Here is a 23500-nt window from a genome sequence, read left to right on the forward strand (position 1 = left end):
TTTGGTTGTACTAAAGGAGTTTTGGTTGTACTGGGAGGTGTTTTGGTTGTACTGGGAGGAGTTTTGGTTGTACTGGGAGGAGATTTGGTTCTACTGGGAGGTGTTTTGGTTGTACTGGGAGGGGTTTTGGTTGTACTAGGAAGAGTTTTGGTTCTACTGGGAGGGGTTTTGGTGGTCGAATGCATCTCAGTCCTGAAGCTGTTTGAGTGATCAGATTTGCATCTTTGCTGCGTTTACACTTGTATTTTTATGCGGCCTCATCCAGATATAATCCTGATACACAAGACACATAAAGTGACCAGGTGTAAACGGGGTCTAAGGCTTGCTGTAGTCTACAACTCTGTATGAACTGCTGCTCTTCACAACTAAACGCTGCATTTTGATGACACGTCTCACTTTCATTAGGGGAAGTTTGAGTTTGCTTTGCAGTAATGAAAATAAAGATTTAATCCACTTTTAACACAGCAGTGATCTGAGGCACCAGAGCTTTGATGGAGTTTTGTCTAGTTATACATTTCAACAGTGTTTTAGTTTGTATCCTGCAGCATCGGTGGTGATACAAACACACCTGTAGGCACTGAAGCAGGGCTGTAACCGATGAAGAAACCTATTGACTCAAAGTGGCATCAGTTGGTATCACTTTCCTTACCTTCACTGTTTAGTTTCTGAACTTTTATGTTTCTTTTGGAAGGAACAAGCCATAGCAGTTTCAGAGTAGATTTTAATGTAGACTCTTTACCACTGCTACTAGAAAAATGTGCCAAGCCCAAAATATAATAGTTTATACTGATGGTTTTGGCTGGCCAGAGTCCAGATTTAAACGCTATAGACCACTGTAGTCATGATATCATTTTGTAGTTGGTGCCATGCTCTTATGCCCATATTAGGAACTCTGGGTCTAAGCCTGATTTCTCTATGGCCAGAATGAATAGGGTTTCCGAAAATCGGGAAATCTCTCGAATATCGCTGGATCCTCTGAACTACAAAGTCGTTAAAGGTTGAAATATAAATATTGATACATGTGAGCTAAAGCTACTGCGCACTGGATTCACGTCATTAGACTGGCAGCCTCCTTAAGCACGCCTTGCCAGTGTGGTAGCGTATTTCCATGTTCAGATGAAAAGACGTCAGAACAAAAGAAGCAGGTTTCCCTGCAGTTCTCTGTTCTTCATCTGGTACTGAAACACCATAGATCTGTCCATTCTGTACTGCTTGATTTGAAAAGCTCTACAAACTGACCTGCACTGAACTGCACAGACTCAGCTCAATATCACTCTCAGAATATCCCAATTATCATTTTAATGCTGGTAACATTTTCTGAGAACATTTTCTCAGGACATTTACCAGCTTTTTATTCAAATTTCTCATTCCACCTTAAATAGTGCAGCAGTTACATTCTGAAAAGAGGCAATTTTTCAAAAACCCCGTTCATTCTGACCATAGAAAAATCAAGCTTAGACCTGGAGTTCCTAATGTGGGCATGAGGCCGACTACAGAATGATGCACGACTACAGTGATCTATAGGGAACATTTGGTCTCTCATTAAACACAACTAGTAGGACTGTCTGCAAATTTACAGACAAAACTTCAACAGATAAATAAATTGCTTAATCTATTTGTTTAATGATTTGTTGTAAAGCCCAGGAGTAAACAATGCTAATCTGCTCTATGGGATTTCCAGTGTTATGTTAACACCACATACGCATGACCAGCTATGCAAAGAGCATAGAATAGAAAGTAGGATTCAATTTTACTGACAGAGGCCGTGTTGGGGGTTTAGTTGGACAGTAACCAAATATTTTATAAAAATTTCATTACAAAAAATTTAAATAATGCACATTATTTTAATGCATGTGATAAAAGGTCAAGAGTCATGCGGGAGTGAGACCACAGAGCACCATGATCAGCTAACCTTAGCTTAGCTTAGCCAGGGGGTATAATGCTGTGTCAAATTAGCTATCGCTTACAAACTTTTAAAGTCAATGTGAATCGGAAATCAGAATTCATTTTTGTCTGTAACTTGCTGTATTTCCAAGTGAAGCAGGACATTCAGGTGGGAAATAATTGTTTCACTTAAATAATTTTACTGCTGTGACTGATCAGGGTAAAAGGGGGCTAAGAAAGTGTGCAGAGAAACAGATGGACTACAGTCTGTAACTGTAGAACTACAAAGTGCACCTATATAGTAAGTGGAGCTGATAAAATGGACAATGAGCGTAGAAACAAGGAGGTGGTCAGAATGTTATGGCTGATCGGTGTGTGTTCTTCACAGAAAATAAGGGAAGGCCAAGAATCTGAGGTTGAAATAACACAGCATCTCATAGTGACTCTAACAGTGACTTACTACATCAAACTAATGAGTCAGTATTCTTCAACGGTTCTTTAGTAAAGGTAACAGTTTAATTAAGTACATATATATATATATATTATATATATATATATATATATGTATGTATAGGTAATTGCTGCATCATTTAAGGTGCTGTACTGGTTACATTCTTATTGGGCGGGAGTCGAGAGCCGGAGTTAACTCCAGAAAGTCGTGCATCACTACACACTTAACAAAGATGGTTCTTCAAGGGTTCTTTAGTAAAGGCAATGGTTCTATTTAGAGCAATAAGTTCTATATTGAACCGTTTCATGCTTAAATGTTTCTTTGCATGGTGAAATGGTTCATCAGATTGATGGAGCGTGTCTTTATATGGTTCTGTATAGCACCAAAAACGGTTCTACTGTTGTAACAAGCTTGACATCATAACAATAGCAGACCTCTTATTGGTCTATATAGAACCATGGGGGGTTTTACAGTCCTGTGGCCTCCACAGAGCAGTTGATTTATTGATTGCTGTCAGGATGTGAGGAGTATTTAAAGAAATATAACATGAAATATTTCTAAAATGAATCATCTGCTCCACCTTTATGTGTCTAACTGAGAAAACTCCCCGTTCAGAGCTCCTGTGTGCTGTAGTAGCAGCGGGAGGCTGAAGCAGGCTGAAGACTTCTGATGTGTTAAAGTCAGTGTTAACGAGGGTCTCTCGCTCTCTCGCTCACCTGCAGGTCTGTCGGATGACCCTGCTGACCTGGAGAAGCGGTGGCAGGTTTTCGGACAGAACTTCATCCCCCCTAAAAAGCCGAAGACGTTCCTGCAGCTGGTGTGGGAGGCGCTGCAGGATGTCACTCTCATCATCCTGGAGATCGCAGCCATCATCTCGCTCGGCCTCAGCTTCTACCAGCCTCCGGGGGGCGACAGTGAAGGTAAACCTCATTAACCAGACCTTACATTATGCACGTTGGGTTCTAGAGGTCTGCTACCCTACCCAGAGTCTCACGGAACCAGGCCTCCTACTGTCTCGGAACTTCTGAGGACATTGATGTAAAATTTTGGGCTAAATTTGGGGGAATGAAGGTTTATTATACAACCCCATTTCCAAAAAAGTTGGGACGCTGTGCAGAATGTAATTAATAATAGAATGCAATGATATGCAAATCATGTGGACCATATTTACTACAAAGACAACATATCATAACAAATGTTGAAACTAAAAAGTCTTATTGTTGTTTGAAAAATATTTGCCCATTTTGAATTTGATGCCAACAGCACGTTCCAAAAAAGTTGGGACGGGGGCCTGTTTACCACTGTGTTTCATCACCTCTTCTTTAACAGCACTCTGTAAGAGTTTGGGAACTGAGGAGACACTGCTGTAGTTTAGAAAGTGAAATGTGTTCCTGTTCTTGTTTGATACAGGATTTCAGCTGCTCATCAGTTCAGGGGCTCATTTGTCATATTTTTCATTTCATAATGTGCCAAAAATGTTCTCAGTGGTGACAGGTCTGGACTGCAGGCAGGTCAGTTTAGCACCTGGACTCTTTTAATGCAGAGCAATGCTGCTGTAATACATGCAGAATGTGGTTTTACATTGTCTTGCTGAAATAAACAAGGCCTTCCCTGAAAAAGACGTCGTCTGGATGGCAGCATATGTCGCCAAAACATGTATATATCATTCAGCATTAATGGTGCCTTCACAGATGAGCACGTCACCGATACCATGTGCAATAAGGCCCCCCTAGACCTTCATGAATACTGGCTTTTGAACTGTGCACTGATAACAAGCTGAGTGGTCTTTAGCCCGGAGAACACAGTGTCCATGATTTCCAAAAAGAATTTCAAATGTTGATTCGTCGGACCACAGGACACTTTTTCACTTCGCCTCAGTCCATTTTAAATGAGCTCAGGCCCAGAGAAGGTGGCAGTGTTTCTGGATCCTGTTTATATTTGGTTTCTTCTTTGCATTTTAGAGTTTTAACTTGTATTTGTGGATGCAGTGATGAACTGTTTTCACAGACAGTGGTTTTCAAAGTGTTTCTGAGCCCATGCAGTGATTTCCACTACAGAATCATGTCTGTTTTTAATGCAGTGCTGTCTGAGGGCCTAAAGATCACAACCAGCAAATACTGTTTTTTGGCCTTGTCCCTTACATATGGAGATTACTATAAATATATATATATATATATATATATATATATATATATATATATATATATATATATATGTTATAGAATTATGTGATATATATATATATATATATATATATATGCGCATTATGTACTTAACACTATTATATCCATAAAACTAAAAAGCATGATGTGGTTTAGAAGGTTTCTAGTTCCGTTGCTGTACCTCCACCTGCACAGGTGTGTGTTTACCTGCTCTAACTCACCTGAATCAGCTCCGGAGGGACTTCATCACTTCATCATTACTAATGATCAGGTGGATGACAGAACTGCAGCACTGAGCCAAAACACTGGGGCTGGATTGAGAGAGAGAGAGAGAGAGAGAGAGAGAGAGAGAGAGAGAGAGAGAGAATATATCAAAATATCAGAATGTTTAATGTTGTTACGCTGTTGTACATTTTCCAAATACTAAAACAAATTTCCCTCTTTCTGCCATCTCTTTTTCCTCTCTCATATTCTGTCTCTTCTCTCTTTCTCTCACCATCTCTGTTTCTTTCCTGTCTGTCTCTCTCTCTCTCTCTCTCTCTCCTTCTCTTTTTCTGCTCTCTCTCTCTCTCCTTCTCTTTTTCTGCTCTCTCTCTCTCCTTCTCTTTTTCTGTTCTCTCTCTCTCTCTCTCTCTCTCTCTCTCTCTCTCTCTCTCTCTCTCTCTCAGTCTGTGGTAATGTCTCAGGAGGAGTGGAGGATGAAGGTGAAGCTGAAGCAGGGTGGATTGAAGGAGCGGCGATCCTGCTCTCGGTTCTCTGTGTGGTTCTGGTGACGGCATTTAATGACTGGAGTAAAGAGAAACAGTTCCGTGGCCTGCAGAGCCGGATAGAGCAGGAGCAGCGCTTCGCTGTGGTCAGGAACGGCACCGTCCTGCAGATCCCTGTGGCCGAGATGGTGGTGGGGGACATTGCCCAGGTCAAATACGGTCAGTACGGATCATGTCTTCTTCTACTGCTCAACTTTGAAGCAACTAGAGAACATTATAGAGCATTTCCATATCGCCCCCTACACTTCCTGTAGTGTATTACAGTCTGTCAGAATGACTGTGTGGATCATATGAACATTATAGAGCTTTTTAAATGAAACAGTAGAAGCCATATCGCCCCCTACACTTCCTGTAGTGTATTACAGTCTGTCAGAGTGACTGTGTGGATCATATGAACATTATAGAGCTTCTTAAATGAAACAGTAGAAGCCATATCGCCCCCTACACTTCCTGTAGTGTATTACAGTCTGTCAGAGTGACTGTGTGGATCATATGAACATTATAGAGCTTTTTAAATGAAACAGTAGAAGCCATATCGCCCCCTACACTTCCTGTAGTGTATTACAGTCTGTCAGAATGACTGTGTGGATCATATGAACATTATAGAGCTTTTTAAATGAAACAGTAGAAGCCATATCGCCCCCTACACTTCCTGTAGTGTATTACATCCAAATGTTTTTGGACACCACAAAACGGTGGAACCCCAAAATAGTGCACTAAAAAGTGATAGGTCACAGTTTCAGACACTCAGTCATTGGACCTCACTCTCCTGTATCTTCCTAAGTTTGTTCTAAAATGTGTTCTTGAGAAAGGACCTAAAAAAAGGCTACGTCAGGTTCATGTTGTGTTCTTAAAGTGCAGAACTGTTCTCACCTTTGTGCTCTTGAGTGTGTGTAGATTCTGTTCTCACCTCAGAACAATAAGAGAACACTGGTGACTGTCAGAGTCTTCGTCAAAACTGCAGGCTTTAAGAAGAAAGTTCTTCTTAGGAACTGTTGGTGAATGAGACCCAGTGTCTTTGTTCTGTGCTATTTAAATATAAGGCTATGTAATAAATTGCATTTAACGCTCTATTGCATGATGTTGCCTCAGGGCAACAAACTCATTTTTTTTACTTCACAATAACATCATACATAATATTATACACACATATACATAGGGTTAACAATAAAGAGAGGAGTTTGGGTAAGTTAATAAAAAGCATGTATTTGGTCTCTTACTGGGCATATTTAAACTCCTTTTTAACATTTCGTATCTCTTTGTTATGAGAATAGAAATATGTTTGTTGCCTAGAAGCAACACTGTGCTACAGTGGAATGGATTCAGCCAGTCACAAGCCAGGTCTCACCACTTCAGGGAACACGGCCCTATATCATTTCTTCCTATTGTCGCACAATGTTGCCTCAAGGCAATATACCCAAAAGGACCACTGCACACATTTTTTTAATGCTTTGAAATTTAGTAATCAGGTTTAAAAAATAAATCAAGGACCAACTTATGCAGGAAAAGTGAATTGAATATTTTTTTAATTGCTCTCATAATGTGTGCAGTAGAGGGTTAACTTTGATTTACATGCTGTACTGACAGGTTCGAGTCTAAGGGGTTTCGAGTTTAAGGGGTTGAGATTAGAGTTAAGATCAAGGTTAGAACATTTTAGCATATTTTGTAGTGGTGTTTTTGGCTCTGATCTGTGTGCAGGTGACCTCCTCCCGGCTGATGGAGTGCTGATCCAGGGGAACGACCTGAAGATCGACGAGAGCTCCCTCACCGGAGAGTCCGACCACGTACGCAAAGCCATCGACAGAGACCCCATGCTGCTCTCAGGTGCAGGACGAGACTCACTTTGTGTTGTTTAACGTCACTGTGTCCATTTCAGCATAACGTCCCCCAAAGGAACAGTTTAAGATAAATAAGACCAGGAGACTGGAACCTAACCTCTAATAGACCTGATTATGTGGTCTCTGACACTGTATGACTCACTGTTATCTATAAACATGAAAGGTACACTCTCAAAAAACATGGTTCTTCAAGGGTTCTTTAGTAAAGGCAGTAGTGCTGTTTAGAACAATGTTATGCTGAAATGGTTCTTTGCATGGAGAAATGGTTCTTCAGATTGATGGAGAATCTGCTGTATATGGTGTTTAAAAAATGGCTTTGTACCAAAAATGGTTCTCCTTTTGTATACAAGCTTGACCTGGTAACAATAGCAGAACCCTTTTTGGTTCTAATCTCCTAAATCCTGTCCTAACTTTAGGATGAACCCCAACAGGGTCCTCACTTCTGTTTAAGGTCCGTTTCTATGGTTTTTAGGCAGCTGTGTCAGCAGCATAGTTCACTACCAGCATAATGAGCTCCATTTATTCCTACTGTAAAACGCTGCTTTCACTGTGAGATGATTTTCTTTTCTAACTCTGCGTTTTAAAGATCTCAGACGCTGCAGACTCGATCTCCACCGCCCCTCTGATCACCTTCGTGTGTTAATGTTGATGATGAAATATTACAGTGATGGTGGTGAATAATGAGGAGACGGAGCTGAACGTGTGTCTGTTTATTAGGAGGAGTAACGTTAGCGCGCTCGGCTAAAGCGTTTGGGAAATGGAGACTGAAACTGGGGAGCGGCGACGCTCTGATAAACAGCAGGGGGCGCTCTCACAGTATTCACACCTTACAGTTTATCACACTTTAGTTTAGTTTGACCTTTTTTACATCAGCATCAGCAGCTGTAGCTCACATTTTTAACATTATTTTGATTGCATGGTTACATTTCAGCTGTGTGTGTGTATTGTCGGTTGCTAGGCAACAGACATGACAGTTGATTTTTGACTTTGATCGAGTAGGTTAAGATTTCCTGACTTGAGATAAGATGCTGTAAGATAATGTAACCACCTGCTCTTAATGAATACGAGTACTATTAACTCTGTTATCTCTAGTCTAGGTTCTTTAAGGACTCTGGCTGATTTAATTCAGTCTGGCTGATATAAAAAATATCCCTTTCTCCCCAAAGATGACAAAAGACAACAATTATTAATGATTTGATGTGTGTATTCAGTGTTTATTATCTTTCTATGCTGTTAACAAAGAAAATAATATCTATCTATCTAATATTACATTATTTAAATCTAGCAAGAATATTTAAAATTTACATTATACACTGAATTTGTTAGTTGAACAAAAAAGTAAATAACTATAATAATAATAATAATAATAATAATAATAATAAAGAAGCAATGTAAATGAATATTTCAATAAAAACAAACAAATAAATAAATCAGTTCCCTTTCCCTGAGTGCACTCAGTCCCTTCCGCCCTTCCTCAAGATAATGAGGATGGTGTCAGAAAGCTGGCGGTTGTGTGTTGTGATGAACTGATGGTGCAGAGGTGATGCTGCGGCTCAGTGAGGGTGACCGGGCGGTCCAGCTCAAATGGAGCTCAGTAATATTAGTAATAATGAAAACAGCCAGGATCTGTCCGTGTTTCGTGTACAAGGTGACAAAGTGTCATGTCAGCGATGAAATCACATGCGTGTGTGTGTGTGTGTGTGTGTGTGTTAGTGTGTGTGTGTGTGAGTGTGTGTGTGTGTGTGTGTGTGTGTGTGTGAGTGTGTGTGTGAGTGTGTGTGTGTGCGTGTGTGTGTGTGTGTGTGTGCGTGTGAGTGTGTGTGTGTGTGTGTGTGTGTGTGTGTGTGTGTGTGAGTGTGTGAGTGTGTGTGTGAGTGTGTGTGTGTGTGTGTGTGTGTGTGAGTGTGTGTGTGGATAGTCTTCTTTAAGAATGTGTGTCTGTTTTGAAGCGTTTTCTTAGATGAAAAGATCTACCTATTTGGAGACTCTAGCTCTAACTTTAGCTCTGCTAATGCCTTGTTAATGAAGAAGCTGCAGTTTAAAGGGACGGTCCGACAGTGTGCTTGTGCTGTTAGAGGGTTGTCTGAGGGGATCTTCATATCAAAACGCTCCGTGTTCTTCATCACTGCTTTCCAAAACCGCTGCAGCAACTTCAGCAGCTGTAAACTCTCTGCACGCCGTTTCACATGAGTCTCCGATGTGGACTGAATGAAGAATGAAGGGTTTCCGGCGTGATGGTCAGTCCTTAGTGATTTCCTGAGTGTCCATTGGTCAGTTTCACACAGAATGTAGATGGACACACGAATCCACCAGTTCCACACGGTGAGAGGCAGATGACGTGTATCTCAGCCCCTCTTCATAGGCTCATAACTCCGGATGTGAGTCTCGTATGATCTCGTGATACGATGGACTGGAAAGGGCGACTCTACAGATTCAGGAAGTGTTTGAACTGGATTTCTGTGCTGGATCATCACAAAGATACAGACACAGATATAGAGGCAGAGAATTTAATGCGTGGATGAATTTGTGGACCCCCGATGGTTAAAGGGACAGTAGCACAGTTTGTTCTTTGTGAAAAATCTTATCTTGACCTGTCAGATCTTAGCTCAGGACTAGACATGGAAGTTTCCATAATACAGCACCTAATCTATAAGTTATTCAGTACTTAAAGCAGCACTATGTAGGATTTGGGGATTTGGAGACCTCTCTGGCGGAAATATCTAATTGCATGCAACGTTTGGAAGAACATTTTGTACTTCTGACTCCCACAAGCAGATGAATCTGACTTCTGTGAGTGAGTTGAATGAGAATTCAGAGAGAACTACTGTCATCACATCTTCATCAGTATGATGTTGATTTTGAGATCATTTGAGGCCAAAACATTGAGCCGGACCTTCTTTTTGAGTCTGTGTGACGTTAATACGTAAAGACGTACGATGTGGTGTGAAAAACTCGACGCCTCTGACTTTTAAAGGTTTATACCAGGCTTTACAGGCGACTCACAGCAGCTCAAGCTCACCATATTTTAGCCCGTTTATTCTCCTCAGTCATGACACTTCCGTCAGTGTTAACGAAAAATCTTACACAGTGCAGCTTTAGGTAGTTTTGACTAGTTTGTTTATTATCAAACTATTCCTTCGATGCTGGTGTCCAGTCCAAATGTTCGGCCCCTCATCATGTTTATATGAAAATATCTCCATGTTTGATGCGATCGCTTCCTTTGAGGCAGATGTAAACATTTCTCACTGTGTGCGGATGTGGCTGGTGGATGAAGCTGATTGGCTGATAAACGTCCGGCTCATCTTTCTCTCTCTGTGTCTCTCTGGAGGCTGATAACGAGCTAATCAGATTCCTGCTGCTCAGAGATGAGCTTAGAGGCGCATTAGAGCCTCAGAGACGCTCGATCTGCCAGCCTAATGATCTCAGCAGCACACAGCGGCACCGCGCAGCACCGGGCCGCGTCGTCAGGGCCACGTCGTCAGGGCCGTAACCACACACGGATTCTCGGGTTCAGTACAGTTTCTGGTTCGATTCAAGGTGCATCATGAACTTTTATGGCCAATCCTAGTTTCTCTACAGCCGAAGATTTTTTTAGTGATTTTTATAAAATTATAAAATGTAGATATTTCAGCAACAAAGAAACTAGACTGGGAGAGTTTGTGAGTTGGCCTGACAAACTCTCAGGTGGGCTGTGAAATCTCTGGTGGTTGCTAAGGTGTGCCTGTGGTACCCCAGGTGGTTGTTAAGGTGTTGCTATGGTATTCCAGGTGGTTGCTAAGGTGTTACTAGGTCATTGCTATGGCATCACAGGTGGTTGCTAAGGTGTTGCTAGGCTGTTGCTATGTTATTCGAGGTGGTTGCTAAGATGTTACTAGGTCATTGCCATGGCATCCCAGGTGGTTGCTAAGGTGTTGTTAGGCTGTTGCTATGTTATCCCAGGTGGTTGCTAAGATGTTACTAGGTCATTGCTATGGCATCACAGGTGGTTGCTAAGGTGTTGCTAGGCTGTTGCTATGTTATCCCAGGTGGTTGCTAAGATGTTACTAGGTCATTGCTATGGTATCCCAGGTGGTTGCTAAGGTGTTGCTAGGCTGTTGCTGTGTTATCCCAGATGGTTGCTAAGGTGTTGCTATGGTATCCCATGTGGTTGTACCATGTTGCTATGGTATCCCAGGTGGTTGCTAAGATGTTACTAGGCCATTGCTATGGTGTCCCAGGTGGTTGCTAAGATGTTACTAGGTCATTGCTATGTATCCCAGGTGGTTGCTAATGTGTTGCTAGGCCGTTGCTGTGGTAACTCAGGTGGTTGCTAAGGTGTTGCTAGGCTATTGCTATAGTATCCCAGGTGTTTTTTAAGGTGTTGCTATGGTATCCCAGGTGGTTGATAAGGTGTTGCTAGGCCATCGCTATGGTATCCCAGGCAGTTGCTTAGTTGTTACTAGGTCATTGCTAAGGTATTCCAGGGGGTTGCTAAGGTGTTGCTAGGCTGTTGCTGTGGTTTCCCAGGTGGCTGCTAAGGTGTTGCTAGGCTGTTGCTGTTGTATCCCAGGTGATTGCTAAGGCGTTGCTAGGCTATTGCTGTGGTATTCCAGGTGGTTGTAAAGGTAGTGCAATGGTATCCCAGGTGATTGCTTGGATGTTACTATGTCATTGCTATGCATTCCAGATGGTTGCCAAGGTGTTGCTACGCTGCTGCCAAGGTATCCCAGGTGGTTGTAAAGGTGCTGCTATGTTATCCCAGGTGGTTGCTAAGATGTTACTAGGTCATTGCTAAGTCATCCCAGGTGGTTGCTATGGTGTTGCAGCACAGTTGCTGTGGTGTCCTAGGTGGTTGCTAAGGTGTTGCAGTACAAAGGCAAATTTAATAACATCGTTTTTTTGCTCTTTACCTGAGTCCTGCACGCTTTATAAACACACTGACAAGAATGGCAAATACTTGAGTGCTTGGTTAATTGGTTATTTACTGTACTTAAGATTTATACTTTACTCGAGTATTAATAGCAATGTTTCCATCGACTTTCTGCACAAATTTCAAACGATAAAATGAAATTGCGATTTTCTTTCTATGCCACTTTTAGCCTTAAAAATGCGATAGCACTTTACTCGACCTACATTACGCTGACACAATCATGATCCTGTGATGGAGATGCTGTATTCTGTCCTGACTTATTTTGACTAGAATACAATGACATGTTACATCACAGGTAATTGTCATAATGTTTGATGTCAGGACAGCAAGTGCTGATCTTTGACAATCCCTATGATAACGACGTCTAGATTCTGTAGCGCTCCAAGATTTGTTCAGGAAAATTTTATGTCAAAATCAAAAGATAATTATTTAAATGAATATTATTTATGTATTTATTTAAATTTCCATTTTAACTATTTATTCGAAGAGTGTCCTGTATATGTCATTTTTTTTAATTCTGCATATAAATAAACACATAAAAAATAAATAAATAAGACTAGAGTCATTAAAATAACTGTAAGCTGAAGCTTTTCCTTTGCTGCAGTGTTTCAGGATGATGAGCGTATCTGTCAGTGTTTCTGTGTCTGCATCACGTGAAGCTTTCAGTCTGAGAGATAGAAACAGAGAGAGAGAGAGAGAGAGAGAGAGAGAGAGAGAGAGAACAAAGCCAGGCTCTACAGCAGCATAAACCGGATTACATGCACTAACACACACTAATACGCAGATAAACACAGTCTTAGACAGAGCGGTGGACGTTACAGTGGTGATTTACTGCTGAAGTGAATTGATCACTAATTTGAAAGCTCAGAAAAGAGACATTAAAATCCTGCCTGAATGAAAATGCATGTATTATTCATGTATATTTTTATTGAAATGAATTATTTAGCCATTTAATCCTGTATTCGAGGATCTAGAGGAAGATTTTTATGCACATCAGTGAGTGAAATGTGGAAGTGAAGATGTTTTAATAAAAGTTTTAATGCAGCGGTCAGAGTTCAGCTCTGCTGATGTGACACATTTGGTTTTATTTTCGGTTTAATGGAGGCAGAGATTAAAGCGATAGTTTGGCAAAAATGTTTTTACCCACTACAGCAACAAATCAAATAGGATCAAGGCAATATGCTCAAATATGAGTTAATATGCTTTAAGATGAGGTTTAAAAAGTGATAAAACGTGTTTAACTGCCTTTGCTGGATTGGATATGTATCAGCTGGATGTGTTTTCTTTAGTGGGCTTGAGTTGAATAAATGTAAATAAAAGAAATCACTTCTGTCTTCTAACTTTTCTAGTTCTAACTGTGCTGGAAAATGTTTAGGGTGATATAACATGACATAACGTCTAAAATGACATATATAATGTTTATTTGTTAATTCAATAGCTAGTATAACTAATACTAATTTTAGCATGTTTGCTTGCAGAGCCAGTGTTTTACACTCACATTTTCAGGCTCAAGCTTTGGTTGACAGTGTAACCAAGGTGTGACATACCGGGGGGTTGAGGGGGTCCAGGACCACCTAATTACTCTCTTGGACCCTCTGAATGTCCCTGAAAATAAACTTATTATGAAGTTATTATAAATTATACAACAGTTAGTTCCGGCCACACGAGCTGATTGGTTGAGCAGCGTTCTAACTGTGCTGTTATTTCACCATAACATCACAGGTTTTTCACAAACACTGTATCGGTCCACTGAGACGCCGTTGCTTAGCAACGACTTTGCCAGCTGTAGGAGACGCTCAAGACATTTTAACGTTTTTACTTCTTACTTTGCCACAAACAGAAAACGGACACTTTTAAGATCACATTTGACCGACAGCCGATTTGGTCAGACTCTGAAGATGAGACGACACTAAATTCCCAAACTGTCAGCACCACTGAGCAGCTTTTCAGTCGGCAGCTGAGACAGAAGAACAGCTGAACAACCTGGAATCAGCCAGAAATGAACCCAACACCATTCGCCAAACTAAATGTGCTGTAAGATGCTTTACAGACTGACTATCGCTAATCGCATTTATTTATATAACAATTAATCATCAGCTAAAATTTCGTGATTTGCCTGTCAACAAAACAGAGAATTTGACGAGCGGCTAAAACTAAAGAGGAAAGACTTTTGGCAAGTAAAATATTTTAAATTATTGCTAAGGTGTTCCCAGGCTGTGCCTGTGGTACCCCAGGTGGTTGCTAAGCCGTTGCTGTGGTATCCGAGGTGGTTGCTAAGGTGTTACTAGATCATTGCTATGGCATCCCAGGTGTTTGCTAAGGTGTTGCTAGGCTGTTGCTATGTTATTCCAGGTGGTTGCTAAGATGTTACTAGGTCATTGCTATGGCATCCCAGGTGTTTGCTAAGGTGTTGCTAGGCTGTTGCTATGTTATCCCAGGTGGCTGCTAAGATGTTACTAGGTCATTGCTATGGTATCCCAGGTGGTTGCTAAGGTGTTGCTAGGCTGTTGCTGTGTTATCCCAGGTGGTTGCTAAGATTTTACTAGGTCATTGCTATGGTATTCCAGGTGGTTGCTAAGGTGTAAAGAGGAAAACTTTTGGCAAGTAAAATTTTTTTAAATCATGTCATTATATCTAATATTACTCATTTTAAGACTGTTGTAAGCTTATAATAAGATTACTTAACTTATTTCTAGACTTTTGTACGAGTTTTAAGTAATTTTATTAAGTAAAATTATCTCACTATGTTGGCAGATCATTTTGTTAATTTTAAGAAATGAGCTTGAAACCAGCAAAATTATCTGCCAGTATAGTGAGATAATTTTACTTGGTACAATGACTTTAAACAAGTAAAAGCATCTACAAACAGGTTTTATAATCTTATAATATTTGTGGAACCATCTCAAAATGAGAAATATTAGATATTTAGACTAGATTTTAGATGATTTATCTTGTTAAGGTATCATTTATTTGCAGTGCAGACACCACACATGACCTGACTGATCACACTGCAAAAATGGTATCAAGTAAAATCTTTAATATAGTCAATAAATCTAATATTTCTCCTCTTGAGATTATTATAAGTTTATTGTAAGATTGTTTACCTTATTTCTAGACATTTTTACTTGTTTTAAGTCATTTTATTAAGTAAAATTATCTCACTATGTTGGCAGATAATTGTGCTTGTTGTAAGAAATGAGTTTAAAACCAGCAAAATTATTAGTGAGATAATTTTATTTAATAAAATGTAAAACTAAAACAAGTAAATATTTCCAAAAATAAGCTAGATAGTATAATAAGAGCACAAGCGTCTCAAAATGGGAAATGTTAGATATATAGACTAGATTTAAGATCATTTTACTCGACAAGAGGCCATTTTTTGCTGTGCAGCCACGTTTGAGATCAGAGAAAATTGGACTTTTTAATCGAACTGTTGCTGTAAGATTGGACTTCCTGTGTGATATAAACTCAAGCACTTTCCATAAAGTGTTTAATTTGTGCTGTTTTTCAGGCACCCATGTTATGGAGGGTTCGGGGAAGATGGTGGTGACCGCTGTGGGCATCAACTCTCAGACCGGGATCATCTTCACCCTGCTGGGGGCCGGAGAGGTGGAGGAGGAGAAGAAGGAGAACAAGAAGGGTAGGAAAACTTTACCAGCAGCTTCAGCTGCTAAAACACGTGTGAGAAATGTGTAGTGTGGAGGGAACGATCACCCAGAGCTTCTCTCCTCATCATCAGTGTCCTCCTTTGGGTTTTAGAAGACAGGAATTAATTAGGACAGAATTAGGACGAGCTCTGGTTCCGGCGTTCTGGCTCATGAGAGGAAATTCAACTCATTGCCCTTAAAAGCAGCCATGAAAACGGCTTAAAGCTGTTGGCCTGGGTAGTGAGGGTGATTTCATACAGTAAAAACACTCTGTACTCTGCATAAATAATAAGTGATCTCAAATCTAATCAATATATCCAATATTTCCCATTTGGAGATTGTTGTAAGCTTATAATGATTATTTAACTTAATTCTAGATGTTTTTCCTTGTTGTTTAGTGATTTCAGTAAATAAAATGATCTCATTATGTTGGCAGACAATGTTTCTTGGTTCAAGCCCATTTCTTACAACAAGACAATTATTTGCTGATACAGTGAGATCATCTTTACTATCAATCGCTTAAAACAAGAAAAACTGTAGATGTGTTGACTTATTTTCACTAACACTGCAAAAAATGATCTCTTAGCGAGTGAAATCATCTTAAATCTGGTCTATATGTCTATTATTTCTCATTATGAGGCAGTTGTAAGAATTATAAGATTATTGACCTTATTTTGAGAAATGATGCAAATAATTGTGATTATTTTAAGAAATAATGTTTGAAACAAGTAAAATGATCTGCCAATGGAATGAAAAACCTCATAATGAGAAATATTAGATATATTGATGAGATTTGAGATCATTTCTCTTGCTAAGGGATCATTTTTTGCAGTGAAGTCAATCAATAACCACATGGAATTTGACTAGGGGCGCCTAAACTTTTTCATAGGACTCTACACTGATTAGAAATAACATTCTGACCACCTCCTCGTTTCTACGCTCATTGTCCATTTTATCAGCTCCACTTACTATATTTCATCAGTGGTCACAGGGCGCTGCCCACAGGACGCTGTTGGCTGGATATTTTTGGTTGGTGGACTATTCTCAGTCCAGCAGTGACACTGAGGTGTTTAAAAACTCCAGCAGCACTGCTGTGTCTGATCCACTCAGACCAGCGCAACACACACTAACACACCACCACCACGTCAGTGTTACTGCAGTGCTGAGAATGATCCACCACCCAAATAGTACCTGCTCTGTGAGGGTCCATGGGGGTCCTGACCACTGAAGAACAGGGTAAAAGGGGGCTAACAAAGTATCAGAGAAACAGATGGACTACAGTCTGTAACTGTAGAACTACAAAGTGCACCTATATAGTAAGTGGAGCTGATAAAGTGGACAATGAGCGTAGAAACAGGGAGGTGGTCATAATGTTATGCCCGATCGGTGTGTATATATTCCTCTGAAATTCAGTTCATGTCCAGAGTAGACTGAGCTGAAACTAGTTTTGACGGACATTTGTGCACAGCACGGTAGCGGTCATGTACACTTCGAGTCTGTGGCTAAAAACACAGCATTACATTAACATTTATGCTATTTTGTGCAGTACAGGCTCAATCAAAATAGCACACAGGCTACATTTCAACTTGTAGTTTCAGTGAATGTGAAATGACTAATTGTGGAGAAACTTACAGACTCGGATGTGTTTACAGTGGTGGTGATAGGAACCAGGGGTCACCATGACTACAACACAGAGATAGCCATTTTATTTACTATCCAGAACCACCAGTGAACCTACACGAGTCTTCTGAGTTTATATGGAATGATGATGATGGTTGATAAATCTGAAATAATAAGTTTTCTTTGGGGACTATTTTGCCTCACAGCGCCCTGCATGTATCCCTCCACCATGAATGGAGTTTAAGTTCTCTAAACTATCATAAAACAGTGTCTCAGTCATCAGGCAGTGAATTCATAACCATTTACTGTAGGAACTTTCTGTGAGGGAGCTTTTAGAGGTGGACGTCTGGTTCCTATCACCACCACTGTGAACAGTTCTGACTCTAGAACGGAGCGTTTCACACCAAACCACTCTGAACCGCTCTGTTTACATCTTAAGCGCTTAATTATCAGAAATTAAATATAGTTAAATGATAAAATTTTGATATATAATGGAGTCTTAGAGTAGTAGTGGTCGGTAGAAGTTATTCCGGAGTGATTGCCGCACTTTTGTTTCCTTCTGTTCCACCTTAAACGGTGCAGCAGCTACAGTCAGATGCCTGTACAGGCGCCAAAATGTAAGTGCTGCTCCATTTAAGGTGGAACGGAAAGTTGATCAAGCAGCTGCTGAAGCCGTTCAACACTCAGACATTAACAACATTCAGCACCATTTTTGCCAACTGTCAGATTTTTTCTTATCTGTTTTTTGGCAGCGGTAAAATTTTCACACACTATTTCAAAATAATTACTGATTTTCTAAAAATGTTGACTCGAAATATGGGCTTAATGTCTTATTTGATCAAAATATTCACACAGTAGCTCAAAATAATGACAGGTTTTCAATATTGTTCAGTTTCGAAATATTGGATTTGTCAACAATATTTAAGATAATTTTACCATTTTTTGCAGCATGTTATAAAGTGAAGGAACATCCCAGAATAATAAGCCACTATAAACCTACAAAAATTGGTTTATTTAAGCATCTAAAATGGTTTTATTAGAAGAAAAATATGTAAACATACCATGATATACACCAAAACGTTTAGAAATTTGAATTATACTCTGATATAAATGTTTGTGCGTACCACTCACTACAACCATAGACTGTAGATATTATTATTTTTTAAAGTTAATATTGTTTATTGTCATATCTGGGACTTTTAGAAGAGCACATTGTCCAGCTCTGACTCAAACTGACCTGTGATTACAGATGAGAAATGTTTATTCACTCATTTTGATTCAGTGTTTCATAGTTTTTCATTTAACTTTTATGTTCTCTCATTCTTTGTTTTGCATGCCACCTTCATCCGTGCCCCGTATCCTATTTGCTAACCAAAGCTGAGATCAATAGTAGCTCGTCCGTGCAGTTTGCCGCGGCTCCCGCCAAAGAGTGCAGCGTTGTTAATGGTAGGTGAAGCTCACAGCCGCAGAGAGAACAGTGGTGACTGGAACTGAGGGCTTTGGCTTACATCACTTCCTTTAGCTCACATTCTCCTCTGCATTCTGTGTATCTGTGTTGATTTTATACCGCACTGCCACCACTTTGAGCTCCAGTGTGGGTCTTCAGGTTCACCTCGTCTCTAATGCGACTCTCTTCTACAGGGAAACAAGACGGCACTTTGGAGAACAATCAAAACAAAGGTAAACGTCTTCATCTCAGAGCAGAGTCAGTCAGTTCAGTCTGGATTGTGGTTTATTAGCATGGTTTGTAAGGTGTGACTGTTAAAAGTTTGGTGACACCCTGATGGGGTGGGCAACATGACGATATCAAATCACATCAAATCAAATCACATTCATTATCACAGCACTTTTACACAGGTGTGAAGGTGAGTGGAAATCTGTGAAGCCCCCCTTGTAGAACTTAAATACAGAAATATATAAAATCTATATAAAAATTATATATACACATTAGATTCTAAATATACGCATTAAAATACACCAATATTGCACCATTTCCAATGAACAGTTTTTGTTTCTGTAATACAGGTTATAAAATAAAAGCTGTGATATGTACAGTTGTACACGCGTTTCTGAAATGTGTGTATATATATATGTGTATATATATATATATATGTATGTATATATATATATATTAGGGGTTGGAATCTCTAGGCACCTCACGATTTGATTACGATTCAGAGGCTGCGATGCGATTATAAAACGATTATCGATGCATCTTTTTTCTCTATACATGATTTCTATCTTCCTACTGTCTGAGGACTTGGTAGTTTTAAAGCAAAGTATTTGTAATGATCCATAATGTAAATGCATTATGGATCATTACAAATACTTTGCTTTAATTATCTAAAATATCTTTTATTAATAAATCAAATGGAAGTGATGTGGCAACTAGAAGGCTCTCATTCAGAGACGCTGCTGCCGCTCATCTGCGATAAAATGCGCTGTTGCCCTGTTGCCCTGAAGTAAGATCCAGTGGTGATGGGTGTCCACGCAGCGCGTTACAGCCGTCCTTCCCGTTTTCTTTAGTGATCTTATAACTTCGGTTTTGGTCTCGGTGTACAGAGTTGGGGGGGGACTGGACGCTGAATCTCGGTTCCAAAGTGTGCAGCACAGCGCGAAAGCCCTGGTTCTCAACGACTGAGAACAGACAGCAGACAGCAGGTTACACAGCCCCGAGGTCTGGCCTCGCCAGTAGCGAACGAAAAAACAGATTAAGACGAACATTTGGAGACTTATTCGCATTTATAAGCAGCGCGGTTGGTTAAATCTGCAACAAGAGTTAAAAAAAGTTGCGAAAATGAAGTCGCTTCTCTTTCGAATTCTCCCGTTCCACCTTAAATGGTGCAGCAGTTACATTCGGCGCCTAAGGCAGAATTTAAGGTGAAACGGGAAAATTAGAACGAGAAGCTGGCGAATGAGAAGCGACTTCAGCCTCGTAAAACAGCCGAACGCTGAGACATTTTACAAGAAACTCTTCTAGTTTTGAAGAAAAGTTTTCTGGCGGAGATGGGAGGAAAGCGGCTAAAGCTGAAGCTTAAAGCAGAGCGGAGTAAATCTGCGCTCTCGTTTATATTTTTAGCCCATACTACGACATTAACACACACTGAGACATACTGGACATTAAATGTTGAGGTTCCCAAGCTGGTTTGATTTTTGTTGAAAGGTCAAAACGGCTCTTATCATTTGTGTTGTGACTCCTGACCTAACCTGGCTTTAATGCAGAGGGAGACGGTCGGATTTCTCACTCATCCAGTAGTGTTTTTGTTATGTGCCGCCACAGACTGTCCGGGCGCTGCACTTACCCACTTCCAGTTCCGCCTTTTGCGTTCCGTCAACATCACGTTATAAATTAAATATTTAGAAAATCGATTTTTGACATTTGTGAATCGATTCAGAATCGTTCACGTCCGCTTCGCGATGCATCTAAGAATCTAAGTTTTTCCCGCACCCCTAATATATATAAATATATCTTACTGTGTCAAACTAATTTCTTATTTTCTAAGATATTGTCAGTATTTAAACACTGTTAAAAATGAGAGGTCAGCTTAACTCAAAATGATGTAGTAACTGATTTCATGGCTTTTCTTGAGTCAACTTGAGGACACGAGTTCTGCATCTCAGTTCGGTAAATCAAATGAACCTGTTTTTTATACTCAGATTCCCCACCAGCCAGGACTCTCTCCATCCCACAATCCTGCTGGACATTTTTCCTCTTGGGTACACACTTACAAATGGCTGTGGCATCACTGGGGCTCAAACTCACAACCGCCTGTTGGGGTGACGGCTTAGTCCACTGCGCCACTCACTGCGCAGTACACTGGAGAAAACATTTGCTGTTTTAACTTTAAAGCCTGGCGTCGTCTCATGTGGTTCAGCTGTCTAATAATTCATCCCAGCATCAGGAGGTTGTGAGTTTGAATCCCAGCAATACCACAGCTGTGCATATCTGGAAGCCTAAGAGGAAAATATGCCAGATGGGACTGTGTGATAGAAGGAGCGCCAGCTAGTGGGGAAACTGAGCAAATAATGTAAATTCAGTTTTGTTTATCTAACTGAGATGCGGCGCTAGAAACAGTAGCTGGGAGAGTTTTTGACTCAATTTAGAATTTTGAGTTGTGAACTCAAGTTGGTGTCCTCAAGTTGAGTCAACAAAAACCATGTAATACAATTACAGAACACTGAAGAACTTTGTTTCATTACAGAGTGAGCATAATTAGGCCTGTTTAACTGGATTAGGTGCAGTTTGTAAAACACTGAATAAAAATCATTTTTATTATTATGAATTATTACTATTACTGTAGTGTTGTTGTCTGGGGCACTGCTGTTTCTATTCTGTCTGTTCTGACATATTAAATATCAGAGAAACTAAATATCCTGATGCATATCATGTGAAAATGTCTTGAAGTATTGTGATATAATATTTTTGCCATATCGCCCACCCTATACCCTGAAATGTTTACTTTTCAGTGTTACTTTCTCTGTTTCTAGCAGCAATATGTCAAAATTCACATTTTATATCTTGAAAGAATGAATTTCTTTCTCAAAATATTGACTTATTATGTCAAAATGGTGACTTATTTTCTGAATTTTTGACTTACTATGTCAAAATAATGACTTATTTTCTAAAATACTGACTTATCATGTTGAAATAATGACATATTTTCTCAAAATATTGACATACTATGTCAAAGTAAGGACTTGGTATGTCAATAACAACCTGATATCTTGCAATGATTTATTATTCCAAAATAATTACTTTTTTATTTAATAACTTATTTTAACATAGTATCTCAAAATCTATACAAAAATAAGTTATTTTCAGATACCTAGCCAATATTTAGAGACAATAAGTAATTATTTAGAGTTATTAAGTCTATATTTCAAGAAAATAAGGGATTATTTACAGATACTAATCAATAATTTGAAGAAATCAGTCATCTGGGGAGAGTAAGTCAGTGTTTTGAGAAAATAAGTAATTATTTGTAAATACTATATCAATATTTTGACATTATTTTGCCAAAATCAGAGACTGAGAAACAAACAAACAAGAGAAACAAAGGAGAAGCATTTTTTCCTCCTCTACCTGGTGGGAAAGGTTAGCTGTCCCCAGCAGTCTGACAGGCAGTGAGATTGTGCGGTTGTGCTGTCTAATCCAGCTGCTCCAACAACTTTGTGACTTTGCCCACCTCAGCGAAGAAGCAGGACGAGGCGGTTGCCATGGAGATGCAGCCTTTGAAGAGTGCGGAGGGAGGAGAGGTGGAGGAGAGAGAGAAGAAGAAAGCCAGCGTGCCCAAAAAGGAGAAATCAGTGCTTCAGGGTAAACTCACCAAGCTGGCCGTGCAGATCGGGAAAGCAGGTGAGCTTCTGTGCATGAATTAGAGTGAAGAAACACATTTAAATGAAAAAGTCCACCTCCTCATATCTCCACTCACTGTCCACTTTATCAGCTCCACTGACCATATAGTCTCACTGTGTAGTTCTACAGACTGTAGTCCATCTGTTCTCTGCATACTTTGTTACCCTGTTCTTCAGTGGTCAGGACCCCCATGGACCCTCACAGAGCAGGTACTATTTGGGTGGTGGATCATTCTCAGCACTGCAGTAACACTGACGTGGTGGTGGTGTGTTAGTGTGTGTTGTGCTGGTCTGAGTGGATCAGACACAGCAGTGCTGCTGGAGTTTTTAAACACCTCAGTGTCGCTGCTGGACTGAGAATAGTCCACCAACCAAAAACATCCAGCCAACAGCGTCCTGTGGGCAGCGTCCTGTGACCACTGATGAAGGACTAGAGGATGACCAACACAAACTGTGCAGCAGCAGATGAGCTATCGTCTCTGACTTTACATCTACAAGGTGGATCAACAACGCAGATGCGTCTAATAGAGTGGACAGTGAGTGGACACAGTGTTTAAAAATTGCAGCAGCACTGCTGTGTCTGATCCACTCGTACCAGTGCAACACACACTAACAGATCACCACGTCAGTGTTACTGCAGTGCTGAGAATGATCCACCACCCAAATAGTACCTGCTCTGTGAGGGTCCATGGGGGTCCTGACCACTGAAGAACAGGGTAACAAAGTATGCAGAGAAACAGATGGACTACAGTCTGTTACTGTAGAACTACAGAGTGCTCCTATGTGGTCAGTGGAGCTGATAAAGTGGACAGTGAGTGTAGAAACAAGGAGGTGGTTTTAATGAAGAGGCTGATCAGTGTATTTTGT

The 23500-nt window shown here is 40.2% G+C and overlaps 1 protein-coding gene across 1 annotated transcript in view; it reads left to right on the forward strand.

Annotated features, from left to right (window-relative positions):
- The window catches only part of atp2b3a (ATPase plasma membrane Ca2+ transporting 3a), an 84085-nt gene that overhangs the window by 27195 nt on the left and 33390 nt on the right, over positions 1-23500 (forward strand). The window contains 7 exon segments of the mRNA XM_036579634.1: positions 3058-3255; positions 5166-5423; positions 6963-7088; positions 15523-15651; positions 18656-18724; positions 18920-18958; positions 22470-22634. Coding sequence (XP_036435527.1) covers positions 3058-3255; positions 5166-5423; positions 6963-7088; positions 15523-15651; positions 18656-18724; positions 18920-18958; positions 22470-22634 — 984 coding nt within the window.

Source organism: Colossoma macropomum, unplaced genomic scaffold (assembly GCF_904425465.1).
Source record: "Colossoma macropomum unplaced genomic scaffold, Colossoma_macropomum, whole genome shotgun sequence".
Lineage (NCBI taxonomy): Eukaryota > Metazoa > Chordata > Actinopteri > Characiformes > Serrasalmidae > Colossoma > Colossoma macropomum.